Source organism: Lissotriton helveticus, chromosome 10 (genome assembly GCF_964261635.1).
Source record: "Lissotriton helveticus chromosome 10, aLisHel1.1, whole genome shotgun sequence".
Taxonomy (NCBI): domain Eukaryota; kingdom Metazoa; phylum Chordata; class Amphibia; order Caudata; family Salamandridae; genus Lissotriton; species Lissotriton helveticus.
Genome location: NC_136071.1, coordinates 921,763,531 through 921,783,283, shown reverse-complemented (window position 1 = coordinate 921,783,283; position 19,753 = coordinate 921,763,531). Strand labels below are relative to the sequence as shown.

The window sequence follows — 19,753 nt, the reverse complement described above, 5'->3', positions numbered from 1 at the left end:
TTTAAAAACACGGATATAACATTATAGCCAAAGACAAAATAGGGATTTTACAGATGTTTAATCTGCAGGGCATGTACAAATAACACCAACATAGTGTGATTAAAAAAACGAATTATAAGTAATAGTTTAAGATTAGAAAGCACAAAAGAAAGTAATGTCCCAGCTAAAAATGGTACATAGGAAGTGGTAGCTTCCCTATCAAAATGATAGCTTTAGAGCACCAAAGAGCAATAACCAATGAAGAACATACTTTCCCAGAGGCCAGAGACTTTCAAGACAGTGACCACAATTAGATGGTACATTTTAGGATTGATGCTGTGATGGGCAATGACTGGAGAGGCAATAGAGAACTGGAGCTCAGAATACTGGAGTCTTACTACATACTGTTGCTGTACACACATCTCTGTAGGGGATTGAACAATGACAAGGAGGTGTCTGTATTTTTGCATTATCCAATATGATGATTCTAATGTAATGAGATACTACATTGTCAATGTCAACTTCCTTCAGGAACCTGTTAAAATAATAATGTGAATATTGTGTATTAATTGGTTAATATTTTTACCTATTCTTTCCAGTGGGTGGTGAATAGGAATTAAATAGCAATTGTACAAAGTAAAGCGATGTACTGGTATGTGAAGTAATGACCAACACCTGAAACACTTTGATTTGGGGTTCTCGATTTTAAGACTAGTACTCGCACTGTTAGTCTTGCAAAACTTACCAATTGCAATGGGGCGAACCTTTAAATTCATAGGAGTAACCATGTTTGATTCTCTAAACTGAGAGAACTACTTTGAAGATAAACTATCAAGGGTTGAGGTGCAAAGAGTATCTTACAATTCACAATGTGCAACCTAAACCCTACAAACATTTATGCAAGTCAGAGTAGAAGGAACCATCTTTTATGAAAGTTAGATTTTTGGCACAAGCATCAATTGCTGAGTGACAGACAATCTTGAGAACAATACTGAAAATAAGTCATTAGCCTCCTTTAATAATCAACAGCTGAAACATGGAAAGCAGCCTTAGGCACCAAGTCAAACAAAGACAAAGTGGCCAATGACCATCATATAAGACAATCAAAAGAACATTTTGCAGAACCATTCACATCCTTGATAAAAAATGGAAGGAATCATTACAATAAAAAAAAACATGGTGCACCTACATGAAGTATTGACCATTTTGAACCTAAATGAAACCCTGCAACCCCATACCCTAGCAAAGTTCAGCAAATAGGGAGTAAGCTAAAGTGAAACAAAAGTACATAAGGGGAACATGGATCGAAATTATACTATTGTAGGAACAAAGGAGCAGTTACTCTGGGCAGAAATTATTAGGCACAACAAAGAACCAGCCAATTGTCCCGCGTTACAGTTCCACACCTTCTCAAAGGAGGTGCATTATGTTGCATGCGCACAAGCGTGTTAACAAAGAAAATATATTTTTTCTTGGATCATAGCAGCACACAGCCTCTGAGCAAGGTCCTGGAAAAACGATTTTCAGAAAAGTCTCATTGCTGCCACTGCTTTGGTAATTGATTGGAATCTCAAATCCAATTCTTCCTTCCTGTAGAAGCTACCATCAAATCTGAAGGGAGCAATATGACCTGCTAGTGAAAAGGTAAGAACTAAGGGCCCCATTAGGATGGCGGGCAGATCGCCACCGCCGGGCCGCCGGTAGTCACCGCCGGCCCGGTGGGGGCGATTCGCCCGCCATCCATGCAGCAAAGACCCCACGCCATATTACTATGGTTGGGGGGTCCGCAGTGGATGTAAAGACCATCCGCCGCTTTTACACCCGGTCGACAAGTCGAACACTCGGAAAAGGGTTCAAAAAGGTGGCGGTGTCTGTTAGACACCGCCAGCCATATTACAATGGGGGTGGAAACATGCCTTTCCGTGTCAGCATTGCCGTCACGGCAAGGCATGCGGTGTTTGCTTGTGGGGGTCCGTTGCGGGCCCCCAGGCACTCTGGGGGTGGGGTGCACATGGGGGGTATCTATGGAACCCCCCTGCATTTCAATGTACAACTTGGCAGGCACCGCGCGGTGCCTGTCACGTTGTGCATTGAAAGGCACAACTTGCCTTTTTGGCATTGTGGCGGGCGGTGCTTTCAGCACCACCCGCCGCAATGTGACAAATGTGCCATGCGCCCGCCCGTGTGGCGGGCGCATCCTAATTGAGGGTGTGGGACCGCCGCAAGCATTGCGGGTGGTCCCCGCCCGCCATACTAATGACCCCCTTAGACTAACCAATCCGTTGGCGATCTACCTCCATGGCCACTTAACCAAGAAATTATTCTTCAAATTGAAAATATGTAGAACAATCCTGGAAATTCTTGGAACCAAACTATATGGCTACACCCTCCTAAACGCAATTTAATGGATGGCGTGGAAATGTACTTGTCTTCGTCCTAGGAGTGCTACTTTAGCAGAATCAAACATGTAGCATACCTGTAAGAGCCTGGTGTGTTTTCACACACGCCTCCATTCTGGCATTCCAGTGGTGTTCCTGCATGCAATGTGCATTCATTGACGTCAACTGAACACAATGGACCCTAAAAAAATAATAATAAGTTAAGAACAAGACATCCCTTTGAATCAAACACTCCAAATAATTTAAAAAAAAGAATGATACAAGTTTAAGTAGGCCATTCTTAAGAAATGTTTGGTAAATGACAAATGCTTAACTGTCCTGACACTTTAAGGTTTCCATTCACTATTGATTCGCTGGTCTTCATTAAATAACTATCATGATAATAATGTGTGGTATGAACTCAGATTAGGATACCAAAGGCCATATGTATGAAGGTAGCAAATAGCGATTCTGTAATAGCGATTATCAATAAATCGCTATTTCAGAATCGCTAATTGCTATGTATCAAGAAAATCTCAATGATTTCTTGATATTCCTTAATTCCTATAATGCAACATAAGTATAGGCAGTGGGGCTGTACCCTCTACTTTTCTTCTGTATACGTATCAACTATCACTTGGTAACGTGTGCATTCAAGGAGGCTCAAGCAGTGATCAGTGAGAATGTTGCTATCTGGCACATTTTACCTGCCAATGTCTTGTACAAAGACAGAAGAAAGAATCCAACAGATTGAGACATGTTCCTAAATTTTGACAGGGGTTACTTCCACAAGCTTTTCGTTGAATAGTCTGCAGCAAAGGAGAAAACAAAGAAATATAATTAAAACAGGATTCTCGCAATAATATTGCAAATGCACATCGTTTGCATTACTTATCGTCTCTAAGAAATCTCACATCCTGCTACTGTAATGATACAGATAGTAAGTCCAGGAGTCAGTTACTAGAAATGCAAAAAAACAAGGTGTGCATGATTGGCTCAATTATTCAATTTGTTTTATATACATTTATTGCATATACTTTGTTGGCCATCTCATAAAGTATGACCAAACATAACAAAAAAAACGACTAAAATACAGAGGGGTTGTTAATAAACAGATGCATAAAAGTAAATGATGCTTTTGGTCCTGAATATATTGAAACCTGTTCAAAATAAGCTTCAACAATGTAATATGCCAGGATGTATTTAATAGAGAGAACGAGATGACATAGATTTGGAACTTCACAAGCACAATAATGGATGGCTCTTATAAAAAATATTTGATAATGTTTATTGAATTTTAGCAATGGAGAATATAGTGCTATAAAAGAGTAAATCGGCAAGTCTTAAATATCCCATAAATGGTAAACATTCACCTGCACAGAAATCATTGCTAGAATAGTTAGGGGACCGCCCATGCACCTGCCTCAAATCCCATGGCCTTGTCAATATTTGAAATGGCTTGTGCATGTTATGCCTATCAGGGGTTCCAATTGTGCCCCAAAGTTTAGGTTTTGTAAAAGGTACAATTTACTGAGATTTCAAATTTAGAATCCTACATACAGCTTAAAACAAAAGCAAAATGGCTAGGGGGTTAAACTCCCACAACATTATTATCTGGAAGATGCCAGAGGGGAAAGGGAAAGGTCACCACAAAGTGTCCTTGTGAGCAGAGTTTACATTTTACATGGGCATTTGACACAGAGGAGGCCTCACCTCAACCTGCGCTGCTGGTACAAAGCCAGCTGGCTCACAACATCATGGCGGCAGGCAGGCTCATTGTAATTATTTTTATTTACAATAATTAAAAAATAAACTGGGTTTTGTTTCTAGAAAACAAACAAAATGTCCATTATGCCCTGCCCAAGACCTCCATGCTGTACATGGTGCTCCTGGACAGAAAACAATCAGCATTGGGAGTCCTGTCCTAAATGGTCCCAGGATGCTAGTTTCCGGTCAAGGGAGGACCTGGCTTGGCAGTTCGGGCTGGACTGTTCCCACAAGGAACAGGGTCAAGACTGATTTGCATATGGCTGGGTCCAAACTGGGGTGGTGTGGGGAGCAAAAGAATGATGGATTAAACCCAGATCCTTGTGACTGCGGGTGAATCTTTGCATTGTCCAACATTTGGTCCATCAACTGTTTCTTTTGCATATGTCACCCTAAGTGGGAAGGGTATGCCCAGACGTGGGAGCCCCTGCTCACTACACTACTGGATTCAAGCTAGCATGGCTGATGTAAGGTGATGCCCTGAAACCGGTCCCAGGATGCTTGTTTCCGCTCCAGGGAGGACCTGGCTTGGCAGTTCGGGCTGGACTGTTCCCACAATGAACAGGGTCAAGACTGAATTGAAAATGGCTGGGTCCAAACTGGGGTGGTGAGGGGAGCAAAAGAATGATGGATTAAACCCAGATCCTTGTGACTGCGGGTGAATCTTTGCATTGTCCAACATTCCGTCCATCAACTGTTTCTTTTGCATATGTCACCCTAAGTGGGAAGGGTATGCCCAGACGTGGGTCCCCTGCTCACTACACCACTGGATTCAAGCTAGCCTGGCTGATGATGGGTGATGCCCTGAAACCGGTCCCAGGAGGCTTGTTTCCGGTCCAGGGAGGACCTGGCTTGGCAGTTCGGGCTGGACTGTTCCCACAAGGAACGGGGTCAAGACTGATTTGCATATGGCTGGGTCCAAACTGGGGTGGTGTGGTGAGCAAAAGAATGATGGAATAAACGCAGATGCTTGTGACTGGGGGGGAATGTTTGCATTGTCCAACATTCTGTCCATCAACTGTTTCTTTTACATAATCCATGATTATAATAAGATGATTAGTTAAATACCTCAGAGACGGGGCGAAGGTTAGGTAACCCAAAATTACTTACAGTATGACTGGGGTTTAAAGTCTGATCGACAGGAAAACGTTAGTTGACAAATAAAAAGGTTCCTGGAGCTCCAGTCAGTATCCAAAGAGATTTCAGCACACTTGAATGATCTGAGCACAACATCAGAGTTAGGAGTCCTGAACAGCTCAGAGAGCAACATTCCATTGTCGCTACGAAAAGACAATATGTGGGTTTGTGGGCATCTTACGTCTGTCATTTCTCATGTGAAAGATTGCACAAAGCTTGAATCACTTCAGCAGGTGGCAGGTACAATCAGAACTGAACTGGTTTGAGCTTTACATAAAAATGGTGGGAGCTCACAATGAAGATTGTTTGTGAAAAGCTTAAAGTGAAGCATGTTGCCAGTGGAAGGAGATAAACATGCACTGTCTGTCAAATCAGGCCGAACTTTGCTCCCGTCAAGTTTACCAGAGCTGTAATCCTACACCTTTTTGTAGATTTGAAATCACACAAATTAGTTAAGCATATTGTAGTTCCCATCCCTTTCCAACCTGTTAATCTAGTATCTGAACAAGTCTCCATACAATACAATGGCCAGAAAGTATATACCAAAAGCCTCACTCTACTCTCCAACTAGAAAAATCTGTTGAGCAGCCAGGTTCTCTGCTTCTAGGAGGTACCTCTGTTGATTGATTGATTAATATATTTGTAGCGCGCACTTTCGCTCCCTTAGGAACATCTTCTCACTGTGCGGGTATGAGCAGGAGTTTGCGACAGCGGCGGGGAGAAAGGATGCTGATCTTATCGAATAAGTGCCTGGCACATTGAGTCAGTGGATGAAAATATCCAAGTTTTAAGATTTTTCTTAAACAGGTGTTCAGAGTCAATAAATCTCATCTGTTTAGGGAGTAGATTTCAAGCCTTTGTTCCTAACACTGCAAAGGATTTCTCGCCTTTGGCCTTACACCTAAATGTAGGAGGTTTAAGAAGATTAGCTTAGGAGGAACTCAGGGTGCTGTAGGGTGTATGGGGAGGGACTCTAGATATTTGGGACCTATTAATCTGTATGTAAGTGAGCAGGATGATTTTAATTAAAATTGAATTGTGTATAGTGAGCCAATAGAGGATATTGAGTGCACCTGAGGTGGAGTAGCGATGTGGTAGTTTCAGCACGACCCTGTATGTATATATATATATATATATATATATATATATATATATATATATATACATATATATACAGGGGTCGTGCTGAAACTACCACATCGCTACTCCACCTCAGGTGCACTCAATATCCTCTATTGACTCACTATACACAATTCAATTTTAATTATATATATATATTTATTGAACAATGCTGGGCTAAGAGAGGAGTCCTGTAGTACCCCTGAGATGTTTTTTTTTCTGGTGATAGGAAGGGTCTAACAACCACCGTTTGAGTGGGGTCTAAAAGGAAAGATTTAACAATGCTAAGGCGTAATGAGTAATGCCAGAGTTTTTGATGTGCTGTAGAAGGATATCATGTGAAATGGTGTAGAACACGGCTGAGAGATCTAATAAAATCAATACTGTCGTTTTGCCTGTGTCCAATGATAATTTGAGAGTGTCCACCACTTCCAGTAGAACTGATTCTGTGGAATGTTTGGGACGGAAACTTAACTGTCTAGGGTGGAGGATGTTGGGTTCTTTTAGGAATGTCATCAACTGGCTTTTTGCTAGTCTTTCAGCGATCTTCTCTAGTAATGGTAGTAAGGAAACGGGGCTTAGGTTTGAAAGAGTTGCTGGATTCAAGAGATTTTTTTTTAGTGGTTTAACTGCCACCGCTTTCCAGTCGGTTGGAACAACCGCAGTGGTCAGAGAGGTATTTACAAATTCATTGATTAATGGATTCACTATATCCACTATTTTATGAAGAACGGAGGGGTCAAGGGTCAAAAGGAGAGTTTGATTTACAGGAAAGAATTGCTTGTCGCGGTTGTTCTAGGCTAATTCTCCTAAAAACTTGTAATGAGAATTCTGACTGCCGGGGGTCTACCTCTAATTCCTGTATTGTCAGAGGAGTTGCATTAAACCCTCATTGAAAGTTCCGAATTTTTTCTTCGAAGAACTCAGAGATTTGATTACAGAGGATTTGTGAAGGGGGAATCTCTCTGGATAACACTTTTGGTTGTAGGAATGATTTAGCGAATGAGAATATGGTTTTTTGATTGTGTTCGGCTTCCTTAATCTGCTTCGTGAAATACGCCTTCTTAGCTAACTTAATCTGCACATGATAGCTTTTTTAAGTTTGTTTAAATTGAACTAAGGCTTCCATGTTATAAGCTCTTCTCCACCTACGCTCTTGCTGTTTGCAGAGGAGGTGCCGGTCTGTTAAGGTCCGGGTGTACCATGAAGCTGATGGTTGGGATCGCTGATTCTTCTTTTTGGAAGTTACCGGCGCTAGTTTGTTAATGATTTGCATAATCCATGTTCTGAACATTGTGGTGTCATTTGTTATGTTATCCGATAGATGTAGTTGTACGTTTGACTGACTCACTTATCTTTCTAGATCCAGCAACTACCAGATTGCAGTCTTCTAGGGATTCCATACATCAGGCAGGCAACGTTCCAAAAGAAGGCAACATTCACTGCAATGTTTTAAGGTAAATCAAAAAGCTGACTTTCAGGGTTTCTTTAGAAAAACATCTTTGCTCTAAATATTACACTGGTGCAACTGTTAAAAGCTCTTCTGTTCATTTGCCAGAAAAACAAGGGTTGACTTTTCTCCAACAACTGATGTATGGTTTATGGGCACATCTTGGCATTTTACAGGAGAAGCCTTAAATCTATTGCTGTAATTATTAAGATGTTTGGACACTAATCTCTTTTAAGTAATTGCAGCAGTCTCAAAATCCTAAAGAACTTGATTTGGGGTCACTGAGAACTTACACCACACTGCCAAAATAGAACCAGGCTTCACTTCCTCTATGGATTTCCTTTTTTCTCCTTAGGTCAAAGACATGCCGTGTGTCCATCAGAGAAGATACCATCCACCTTCTTGGAAGTCAGTAGTCTTTGCTGGTCCTCCAGGCCACAACATCCCATGCCTTCTACTGTTGTTAACATGAAAATGCTTAATTTTCTGACTTAACCCAGTCCAGAGTCTTCCAAGAGAACACAATGAAGAACCTATTCACTATGGTAATTTTTTTTGTGAACTTATGTTTTCGAAAAAACAAAACTACCGTGGATTGGGGGTCTAAAGGGACAGATTATAGACCACTAGGGGTATGTTCCCAATAATAATCTAAATACCAAAATATACACCTATGGTCTCTTAACATGTGTGTGTGAGCAATTAGGTGCCTCTCTCAAATCCAGTCTACTTCAAAAGAAAATTAAATGGGGGAGACATCCCTTAAGGATAGGAACCCTCACTCACCCGAAGGTGACATGCTTCATCACTGGTTCACACTCGGCCACGGGGTATGAAGAAAACAGAGTCACAAACCACGTTGTGGAACATGTCTCAGGTTGTTGGTCATTTCCCGTGTGGGACATGTACAGTTTGTCCCCAAACTGAAAAAACTGTTGAAATAGACATAGGCACTTCACGCCCGTGGAAAATCAACAAACACACCAACTGCAACAGCGATCGTTTGATCTACTTGATATGGTGTCCGTGCCAATTGCGCTATGTGGGAATGACCACTAGGAAAATTAAGACCCGCATCCAAGAGCACAAGAGTACAATAAGATGTGGCAAACGGTCAACGAAATTGACAAATCATTTCATTGACAAAGGACATGCTGATACCGACCTACACTGGGTGGTATTGGAAAAACCCTGGATTCCACCACACTTGTCAGACCCCACAAATTTTCTCTTCCGCAAAGAACAACAGTGGGTATACAAACTTAAAACTGCTGATTCGGGGCTAAACGATGATATTCCCTGGATCTCCATATGAATACCACTTATATTGGGCTGTTGATGTTACCATACATGATACCTCTGCCACTCTTTTGTGTAATGTGCTAGTCAAATTGAGTAGATTATCTATGATCTGGTATTTATATATGTTAGAATACATATACTCCTAGGACCAATTCAATGGTGCTCCTGTGGGCTCCTAAAGTATACACTATCTGCTTGAATCCAAAGTATAGGTGTTTGGGAATATGTATGAAGAGATCGCACTGACCATAATATTGCATATCTTTTAATCAAAGTATATATGTATTCTTACGAACATAATACATCAATTCCATTCCCGATATATGCTTTTATAGTGGAATGGCCATAAAAATGTCAAGGCCTTTAAACTATTTAAACTATTTGGTTAACAATTTATCATCAATATTTTAGGTGGGCCGCCTTCCCAAGGTATAGAGGTAGTCTGCTGCACACCTTCGGGAAGTTTGGAATAGTTTCCCAAGCCTTCGCGTATTGACGCACTCCATCGGGTTCCGCGCATGCGCAATGGTATAGCGAATCCTTCGCGTACATCACCGCACATGCGCGAAGGTATAGTGACCCTCAAGCACGTTCGCGCAGGTGACATTCTGAAAACACTTCTCTGAGATATGTGCGCAATGGGGAAACAGGCGCCTATCGAGACGTCCTATTTTTAGGCCCCCAGTTCTCCCGTGCACGGCTGGACCTAATCATTCGAGTAACTATAAATACAGAAGTCTACCTCCCGATCGGTACCTCCCGGGGTGAGCTCTTGTGGGCATCGAGGTACCGACGGACAGGTAAGACTCCCAGTTGTTATTATTTTTGCTGGAAACTATACTCACTGTATACTACTCCCTGTATATTACTCTTCATTACTCTCTGTACATTACTATGGATGGTATTTGGCTATATATCTTTTTAATATATTAGCTTTACTAAGCCATACTCAACAAGGCACTTTACCTTATTTCTCTAACTGTCAACCTACTAGACCACATCTAATAAGGTAATTTGATCCTTAATTTCTTACTTAAACTTATTAGGTCATAGCTCTTATCATGTCACTATCTAGGGTTTCTTTGCTCCCCTGTTTGAGAAAGCTACTATTTGTTCTGAGATTAGAGAACAGTGGACTTCATCAGACACTGAATTTTTTCTCGTAGTGCGGGGCCTCCCTCCAGAGCAGCCTGCCAGGTAGAGGTGAGGCAGGACTATCCTACAATTGAGGGTAAGTCCATACTATGTATGACTATTTTTATAGCATAAAACATGCAATACAGTGATAAAAGCAGACAGTATGCATAACATTACATGTGTCAATTCAGCAAGTTGTGTACATCTCTCTCTTCCTCTCTGTTTTCATATTTACAGATACCTGGGTATGACCTGACAGACAAATGAAACGCAGGAATACCGGTGTTGTATAATACTTTATTTCCCATTATAATTTTTCACTTTCTTGCAGCAGCAATTGCACATAATATTCTGGTCCTGAAGAAAGCCGATGATACTTTGGAATAGATCTATAGGCTGAAACATGTCGACCATTAAGTGACAGTGGTTTTATATCCATACCACTGTGCTGTTTCATTTTAACTCTGACAGGTAGAACATATTAATAAAGTTATGTAGTGATTCTACTTAGCCAGTTTTAACCTCACCTATTCACTCCTCAACACAGCGCTGCATACCTCACTACACCCTTAATCTCACATATGGGAGTACCATCCTTCCTTTACTAAAAACATCTCTAAGCTCCTTCTTTAAACTCCGAAGTAGCAGCTTCCAGTGTTGACTAGGTTTTCAACATTGGTAAGGAGGACCCATATGATGAAGCATGTCACCTTCGGGTGAGTGAGGGTTCCTATCCTTAAGGGATGTCTCCCCCATTTAATTTTCTTTTGAAGTAGACTGGATTTGAGAGAGGCACCTAATTGCTCACACACACATGTTAAGAGACCATAGGTGTATATTTTGGTATTTAACTTATGTTTTCGACCAAATGTACCTTTTTATGCTTTGCAGTAATTCTCAAACAGTCATGTGAACCCATTCACATTCTGGAGTGCTCCACCAAAAATGCGGAGTTCTCTGCACCTGTAAATTTCACTCAAGGGCTGGGAAAGTGTTCAGGTTTCAAGCCCTGATTAGCATTGGAATGTGATTGTCAACAAGCATGGATATTTGTTGGGATTCAGAAACTGTTCTTATTAACATTTCCTCCCTAGAGAGAATGAGATTGTTACTCCCGTCAAGGGTGTGTGCAAGTCCCTTTCCAGGGAGAGAAAGAGAATGGTTTACCTCCAGATGTGGGGAGTAAGTAAAGGGTTTCCTCCACTGGGAAAAACTATTCCTATTGGGGGAAAGAAAAGATAAAAACTGAGTGTTTGCAGATGGGTTCGTAAATTCCTTGTGGGGAGTTCCTGATTATGCAGGACTCTATTAATAAAGATTAAGTGGCTGGGCCTCTCACTCACATGTCTAGAAAATTTCACCTGCTGCAGGTTTATAGTCATTCTTCTGGGAATGTTTGTGAATGGGAAAAGTAGTAATTCTGCACCCATACATGGGCATACATCTATGGGTGTAGATTTACTACATTTTTTCTGAGCCAGGACACATTGTATTTACACGCAATGTTCCAGTCCAAGGAATGAGGTTTCTCTGTGGCCAGAGTACAGACAGTAGTAATTTATAGTCATTGATATAAAATTAATTTGGAAAAATATATAAGGATGAAGCAATTCATTCAGGGCTATTATAGTAACTTCTCTTTCAAAACTGGAAAGGATTGGAGCTGCCACTAAATAGGTTTACCAATGACATTTGGATTAGTTTAATGGCTAAAACACACAATTCATTGTAGAGTAATTGCTTTCATTTGCTGCCTTGACCAGCACAGAGAGTGGCCGAGGCAGATTATGCAATTATTTAGTTCCTCCTAACTTTCAAAGCTGCATTGTTCCTGGAAGGGGCACCTATCCATGCATAGTGAGTCACTCTTAGAATACAGTTGTGATAAAAAAAAGTATAGACCTGTGTACATACTGACAGTCCTTGCGTTTCCCAGCGCACACTAATATATCAGTGTGGCTCCGCTGTGCAAATAAAACTACACCTTCTCAATAGTTAATTTACTGGGGGGATGTATTATCTACGACAAAAGGCTCAAGGTAAGCAGATTCGATGGCACAGACATCTCCATCTTTTACACAGTGCAGGCCATTGCCAAACTCTAAATCAAACAAGGTGGGATAGTTAGATAGCAGTTCGGTGCCAGTGTTCTCAAAATATACCAGTCACTCCCCTGGTATACCACACAAGTGTACATGAAGCAGATAAACAATGGAGACACCTGATAACGTATACAAATATGAAACAATAACTCTTAAATCTTAAATTGACCATCGGTTTTATTGTCCTCAGATATTGAAAAAAAAAGTTCACACAACATATGTTCCTTCACTGCATATACCCAATTAAAAAAGACTGCACACAATCAGCATGTGTGTCGTGGCAATATGCTGTTCTGTCACGGCTAATCTCCAAGTTAAATTCATGGTCAATGCACCAAAGTAATAATCTGAAAATGTAATTTTCCTGAAGGACAAATATAGTTAATTCCACAACAGGTACAAATGTGTACAACACACTTTGGTTTTTTCAGTAACCTTAGTGGGATCCAGGATACAATTCCGAAATACACAGTCTGATCAGCCATTACATTTAAAATAACACAGTTATTCATTATAAACTCCTACTTGCTTTATCATTTAAAATGAGACATTTTTAACATCAATTTACTTTACTTTACCTTTGTACTGCTAGGTGGATATTAAGGAAGTGTTACATGACTCGGGTGGATCTGCACAATGATGAAGTGACACTTTATCTGTGTCATAAGTACTATCACTTGGTAATTAATTCATACAGGGAGACTGGTTTGTCTCACAATATACAATGATAAGATATTGAGATTGAAGATTCAACCTCTTCTTCTTTTCTTGCTCTCTCTATTAACTGCATCTGACATGTTGTTATCATGATGGGTGTGGAGGTTCGTGTGGAGTATTTTAATAATGTTAGAAATGCAAGAGATTTAAAATGTAGAGAAATAAAAAGTGGTAATCGTGGAGCGCAGGGTATTCTTATGTTGTAGGTATGTAGAGAGGGAAAACGTGTAAGTGCAGTGAATTTAAAGAACAATCTCTAGTTTACAGATTCAATAAAATGACAAAGAGAAAAAAAGAAGTCAACCGTTCACTCTAACTACTATTCTAGCATAACAACCAAAGGAATCAATTTAGGATAACATTATAAGTTACTAAAGTAAATATTAGTTTGGTCATGCAGAGACCAACTCTTTTGGGTATCGATATTGGCCTATAGCCAACATACATTTACATGGTGGCATTGTATACTTTTAAAGGAGCACCGTGCCATTTATGGTTGACATTAATAAAACATCTCTCAGTAGTATAGGTTGTGGAAGAATATCAAGTCAAATTATCCATTCGTCTCCCATAATCCTTTTTCTATAAATGATTAAATCAAAGAAAGTATTGAAGTGTGACTTACATTTTCCAGATTCTGGAATCTGTTTTCAAGACTGGCAAACTGAAACAAAAAAATTGAGGATATCATTATAAATATATTTATAATTTAGTTTCATGTCAATGCTAAATAAATCTAAGTGCCCTCCTCTTTACCACAAACTCTTAGACCTATAGATATAAGTTGGAGATATATGTTTTCCTGTAGTATCGCTCTCTTCACTCAGACATAAGAAGAATTCAGATAATCAGCTCTACTGATAAACAGTCACGCAATACATTACACAACAGAAAACAAATAGGTAAAGTTTCAAGCTAAAAACTATTTAATTAATATTTGTTCAGAGATCAGCAATGTATTGATAACTGAAATAGGCTAGCAAAATGAATGAATGGATGCCTGGATAAAAGGCGTATATAGCGCACAGCTACCCAGGGAGTGTCCCAGCACAGATCTAACAAGAAACTTCAGAAGAAGAAAAACATTCTGCACGAAACTGATGAGTTTTAAGCCTTTTTCAGAAGCCTTTTCCATCCTGCAGAATCTTAAATTGAAATGGCAAACCATTAGTGACACACCATCATCAGCTGAGCATCACTTGAACGTGGCATCCTTGGTGGACGATACTGTTGCAGTCTGGTAGACAAATATTGTGGCCCTGTTCTGTAATAAGCACGATGAGCTAAGACCAACATCATGAACATAATTCTCTTTTTACTGTTAACTAGTGTAGTTCTCGTAAAAGTGATGGAGGGACAGAGTTAAGGGAGAGCTTAAATAATAAGTACTTAACTGTACCAGTTGTATATGCTGAAGAAGATAATGGCAAAGAACACTCCGCTCTCCAGTGATAGAATCCTTCCTTCCACGGCGTCAGGCCCACAAGCTGACCACAGCACACTAAAACAAGACGGGTGGGATAGTCTCGAGGATCCCGGATGCAACCTGAGCAAGCTCGCTAAGCCGATTTACAAGTGACTGCGAGAATCACCTTCAACGGTTGTACTTCATGCACTCAAGAGAGCGCTTTTTGTGGAACTTGTCTGGTGTTCCATAGTTTTTCACTGAGATGTCTACAAATCTCAGGAGCCAGCCTTACAAGATCTCTAAAAAAGCTAGAATTCAATTGACTATCATTGCTCTAAATAATCACAGATGTTTGATATATAACTGTTTAAGCTAGTCTTTTTTTCACTTTGGGTGATCTACACGATGACGGTACTTAAACCATGAATACTGGGTATGACCATCACCTTCTTAATGCATTGCATTTAGCAAGAATTCTGCACTATTTTTGAATCGTATTATATTATTGTAAAGATTATCTTTATTTGCACAAAAATCGTTATGTACCCTTAATTATTTGACTTTTTTTGTCTAAATTCATGAAAAAGCAAAAAAAATGTTGTTCCACCAAATGTGCGTTCTCTCACTTTGCAAAACACAATGTCCTGGTCAATATATAAAAAACATTGTTTTGTGTGAAAATGTTTTAGTCATAATTTAAATAACCCTTAGCAATAACAAATAATATGTTCTTTTGGTATAACTGCATTTTCTATTTAAACTGCGAGAGCTGTTAATTTAATTGTATATTGTTGATGTGTAGCATAGGTTATAGGGGGTGATATGGTCTCAACCCTATTTCCTTATTTCAGAAGAAGATAATCCAACAGACCCAAATAAAGAACGTTGGCATAATCAAGAAGCTAGATGACCAGTGCCTCCACAACCGTTCTCTGAGCTTTCCAAGGGAGTATAGTTGGAACGCCATGGAATTTAAAAGGATCAAGGCGGCATTGTGACCTTGATCCATGATCAACTTAATTTAGTCCTCTATTTCCAATAAATCTGTTTCCCTACTGTGTCGTGGGTGGAAGCTGGACTGAGAGGGTTGTAATAGTTTATTCATTTCCAAATAATCCGAAAGTTGAGCATTAACAATTTTTTCAAAGATTTTTGGTGCCGCAGCTTGCAACAAAATAGGTCTATTAGACCAAACTGACCTATCTGCTTATGGCTTTTTCAAAAGGGGAACAACTTTAGCCTATTTCAAAATTGTGGGGACTTTCCCTGTGCATAATGAGGTATTAAACAGGTTGATGTATATCGGGTTCATGATATCGACCAACAGCTTCAAAATGTGAGGCAGACAAGAATCACCAGGAGAGCCTGATCTTCAATTATCCAAACCAGTCCTTAGCTACTCCTGCTCAATTGTCTTAAATTTCAACGAAGCACAGTTCCAGAGAGACGGTGAGTTACGAAAACAATGCTTCACATCAGAAAACTGTTATTGAGTTAGGAAATTTAGTTGATTTTGTTGATTTGCTCTTTAAAGAAATTTCTAAGCATTGTACATAAGTTCACACTGGCAGCAAGAAGGGCTCACCAATGTGGGGTGCAAAAAAGTACAGACAACGTTAAAAATCTCTTTAGGCTTAATATTGGCCCTGTTCACTTTCATCATGTAGTAATTTCTCTACGCTGTTTTAAATTCTTATGATATTTATTAAGAGCCTCCTAGTACCTAAGCCTATCTACCTAGGAGTACTGTCTTCTCCATATTCGCTCCAACCTTTTGCAAGAATTTATCACCTCTGTGAGGCTGGTAGAAAACCAAAGGGCTGAGGGCTCTCATCTTGACTTAGCGCAAGTTTTTTCAGGGCAAACTTATTAGCTGATCCCTGGAGCCAATTATCAATCATGAATGCATCCTCATTCAATTCCCCAGACAACATGGGAGCCTTCTCAGTTAAAACTTCCCTCTGTTGTGGGATCGTAACTTCATTTCACGCTCTGAGCAAATTCAACATCCACTGGTGTTCCTGGTCCACCTTAAGCTTCAAGGACCAAGACAATTGAAACATAAAGTGGTCCAACCAAATAACCTCCAGTGGACTTTTTCACTAATAGGGAGGTATTCGGATAAATCAAGTCTAAAGTATGGCCCGCATTATGAGTTGGTCCAATCAGATTTAAAGACAAATTACAGAATTGTTTAGATGTATGATTTCACAGCAATGGTGAGACATTTCCCCAGATGAAAAGGGGACATTTTCCCAGTGGGACATTTCCCCAGTTTGAAAGAAGCAATTACAACGTTTGATTTACATTATATGTATATATAATTGTGTACCTGTGTACCTATATGGGTATATATTTACAAATATGTGTTTATATATTGTTTACTGCTTTTTTTATTACAAGGTCCTGGCAGACAGCTAAGCCTACCACATATGAAACCTTTCACCAAGGGGGTCAAGGGAAAAAAAGCAACATATGGGTTGCCTATGTTTGCATCCTCCTGAAATGCAGCCCAAATCACAAAAGACAAATGAGGCACATCTAAGACAGATACGCCTGCCTAGGCTTTAATACAAAGTAATAATTAGACACCCTTAAATGCCTATGCTTTTCACATTCAATAAGTCCTGCTGCCTTTATTGTTACTTTTTAATTACCATTGTGGAAATCTTTCATCCTCATGGTTTGTTTGGGTGGATCATTAAAAACTATTATGATATTCTGCGAGATTCAGTACAACAAAAAACCTGCCTTTAGTCTTTATCACTATGTAATAACAATCCAAGCCTATTGTCTACAGCACATCCTTTTCACAATGCGGAAGTGAGTCTACTTGTTTTGTCATAACTTTTCATTATAATCACTTCTAAGGAATCTGACATCCCAATGAACCGATAGCCTTTACCATTAACTTAACACTATAACTAACACAGGCCTACTGAAGTAGCATAAGCTGCAACCCAAAAATGTGTGCAGTTATACAATTACAAATATGTACAGAATTGCAGTTGGCAAAACAATATACAAACTCTTTCAACAGCACCTAACAAGAATCATCTTAAAATCATATACCGAATCACTTGGCTGCTATGGTGCTCAGTGAGATTACATGTGGTCAAATACCTGTTTACAACCTGGTTTGTTGGGGGGTAACCATGTAACAAAACACCTACCCGTATTTTAAAAGTGTGTGATCTATTTTTTTATAAGAATTTGCTTTGTTTCTTAATATATGTGATACATTTTTAGTATTTATTATTTTCTCTTATTTACCTTTTGTATTTTTAAGTTCTGTAGTGGGTTGTGGGTTTATAGGGGAATAGGGTGGAAAGTAATTTAATTAAATGAATGATTATTTTGTATGTATTATTATTTATTTAATTTAGATTTTATAGTGTTAATTGTAGTAATCATTTTATTGTTAATTATTTATTAATTAGTTGTTACTGACTTTTAATTAATTAATTGGCAATTATGTTAATTGTGTCATCTTGTTAGGAGCGGGTTGTGGGTTTATAGGGGAATAGGGTGAAGAGTAATTTAATTATAATAAATTAATTGTAATTTACTATTTATTAGTATTTATTTAATTTAGATTATATACTGTTAATTGTGGGAATTAATGTATTATTACCTGTTATTTAATTGGCTGGTAATTATTATTAATGAATTAATTTGCAATTATGTTGTGTCATTTGTTTAGGAGCGAGTTGTGGGTTCATAGGGGAATGGGGTGGGAAATAATTTATAATGAATGTATTAATATTTTTAACGTATTAATATCTATTTAATATATATTTTATAATGTTAATTGTGGGAGTTATTTTATTATTAAATATGTTTTAATCAATTGTTAATTTGCATTAGTTAGTTAAATAATTTGTAATTATTATGCTAATTGTGTCATTTTTTAGGAAAGTGTGGTGGAGTTTATAGGAGAATAGGGTGGGAAGTAATTTATTAAAAATTAATTAATAATTGTTTGTTAATTAATACTAATTAATTAATTCATATAAAATAAAATATGACAATTGTGTAATTCATGTTTGTTGGAAGTTGTGGGGTTTAGAGTGATAAAGGGTGGGAAGAAAATTATTTTAAATTAATTATTAAGTTGTTGTTAATTGATATTAATTTATTAATGTAAAATAGTTATGGAATTTTTTTAATGATTTTTAGGTGTGGGTTGTGGTGCTTATTGGGGTAGAGGGTGGCAAGTAATTTAGGTTTAAATAATTCATAATTAGTTAATTAATATTATTAATGTATCAATTGATAAATATTTATGGAAAGTGTTTATTGTTATTTTGAGTGTGTGTTTTGTTTTCATAGGGGTAACATTTGGGGAGTAAATAAATTTTATTTGTGTTAAACACATTTAAAATTAATACTATTTGTTTAATTGATAATTAGTTATGTTAATAATGGAGGTACTTTTTTTATTTAAATGTGGGTTGTGAATTATGTGACCGTATAGGGTAGGAAATAAAAAAATATTACATGTATGTTATAAATAATGTTTTTGTTTATAAAAATGTTATATTGAAAAAAGATTTTTTGTTTTTAATTTATTATTTTATTATTTTAATAATTGTTCTAGGTATTTTTTAGATTTTTTAACATTCTAATCTGTTTCTATCTTTTGTAATATTTAAAACTTTTATATATGTTTTATTTTTTGTTTTTTTTTATTTTTAGGTTGTTGTTGTTGATTTGTTTGTTTATAACTTTGAACTGACTCCAGTGGAAGTATTAATGTTTACCCCTCTGCTATCCAACACTTTCCCTACTGTTGCACTCACTGGAGTGGGAATAGTTATTTTTACCCCTTCACTATCCAACACTTTCCTTACTGTTGCACCCACTGGAGGGAGAATATTATTTTTTACCCCTCTGCTATCCAATATTTTCCCTACTGTTGCTCTCACTGGAGTGGGATTATTACGTTTTACCCCTCCGCTATCCAACTATTTCCCTACTGTTGCACTCACTGGAGTGGGAATAGTAAGTTTTACACCTCCGCTATCCAAAACTTTCCCTAGTGTTGCACCCACTGCAGTGGAAATCGTATTTTTCACCCCTTTGCTATCCAACACTTTCCCTACTGTTGCACTCAATGGAGTGCAAAATGTAATTTGAAAGACTATTAAATATTGTAATGTTTTAACTTTATAATATAATGTTTTTATTAGATTTTATAAGTGTATGTAAATTTAATATATTTAATTGTAACTTTTGATATGTTTATAAAATTATT

At 38.3% G+C, this 19,753-nt stretch overlaps 1 protein-coding gene across 1 annotated transcript in view; it reads right to left on the bottom strand.

Annotated features, from left to right (window-relative positions):
* The window catches only part of CUBN (cubilin), a 1,583,269-nt gene that overhangs the window by 1,494,081 nt on the left and 69,435 nt on the right, over positions 1-19,753 (bottom strand). Inside the window, exons 4-6 of the mRNA XM_078663578.1 lie at positions 13,714-13,752; positions 3,065-3,166; positions 2,456-2,559 (exon numbers count right to left, since the gene is read on the bottom strand). Coding sequence (XP_078519704.1) covers positions 2,456-2,559; positions 3,065-3,166; positions 13,714-13,752 — 245 coding nt within the window. The remainder of the gene's footprint in view (positions 1-2,455; positions 2,560-3,064; positions 3,167-13,713; positions 13,753-19,753) is intronic.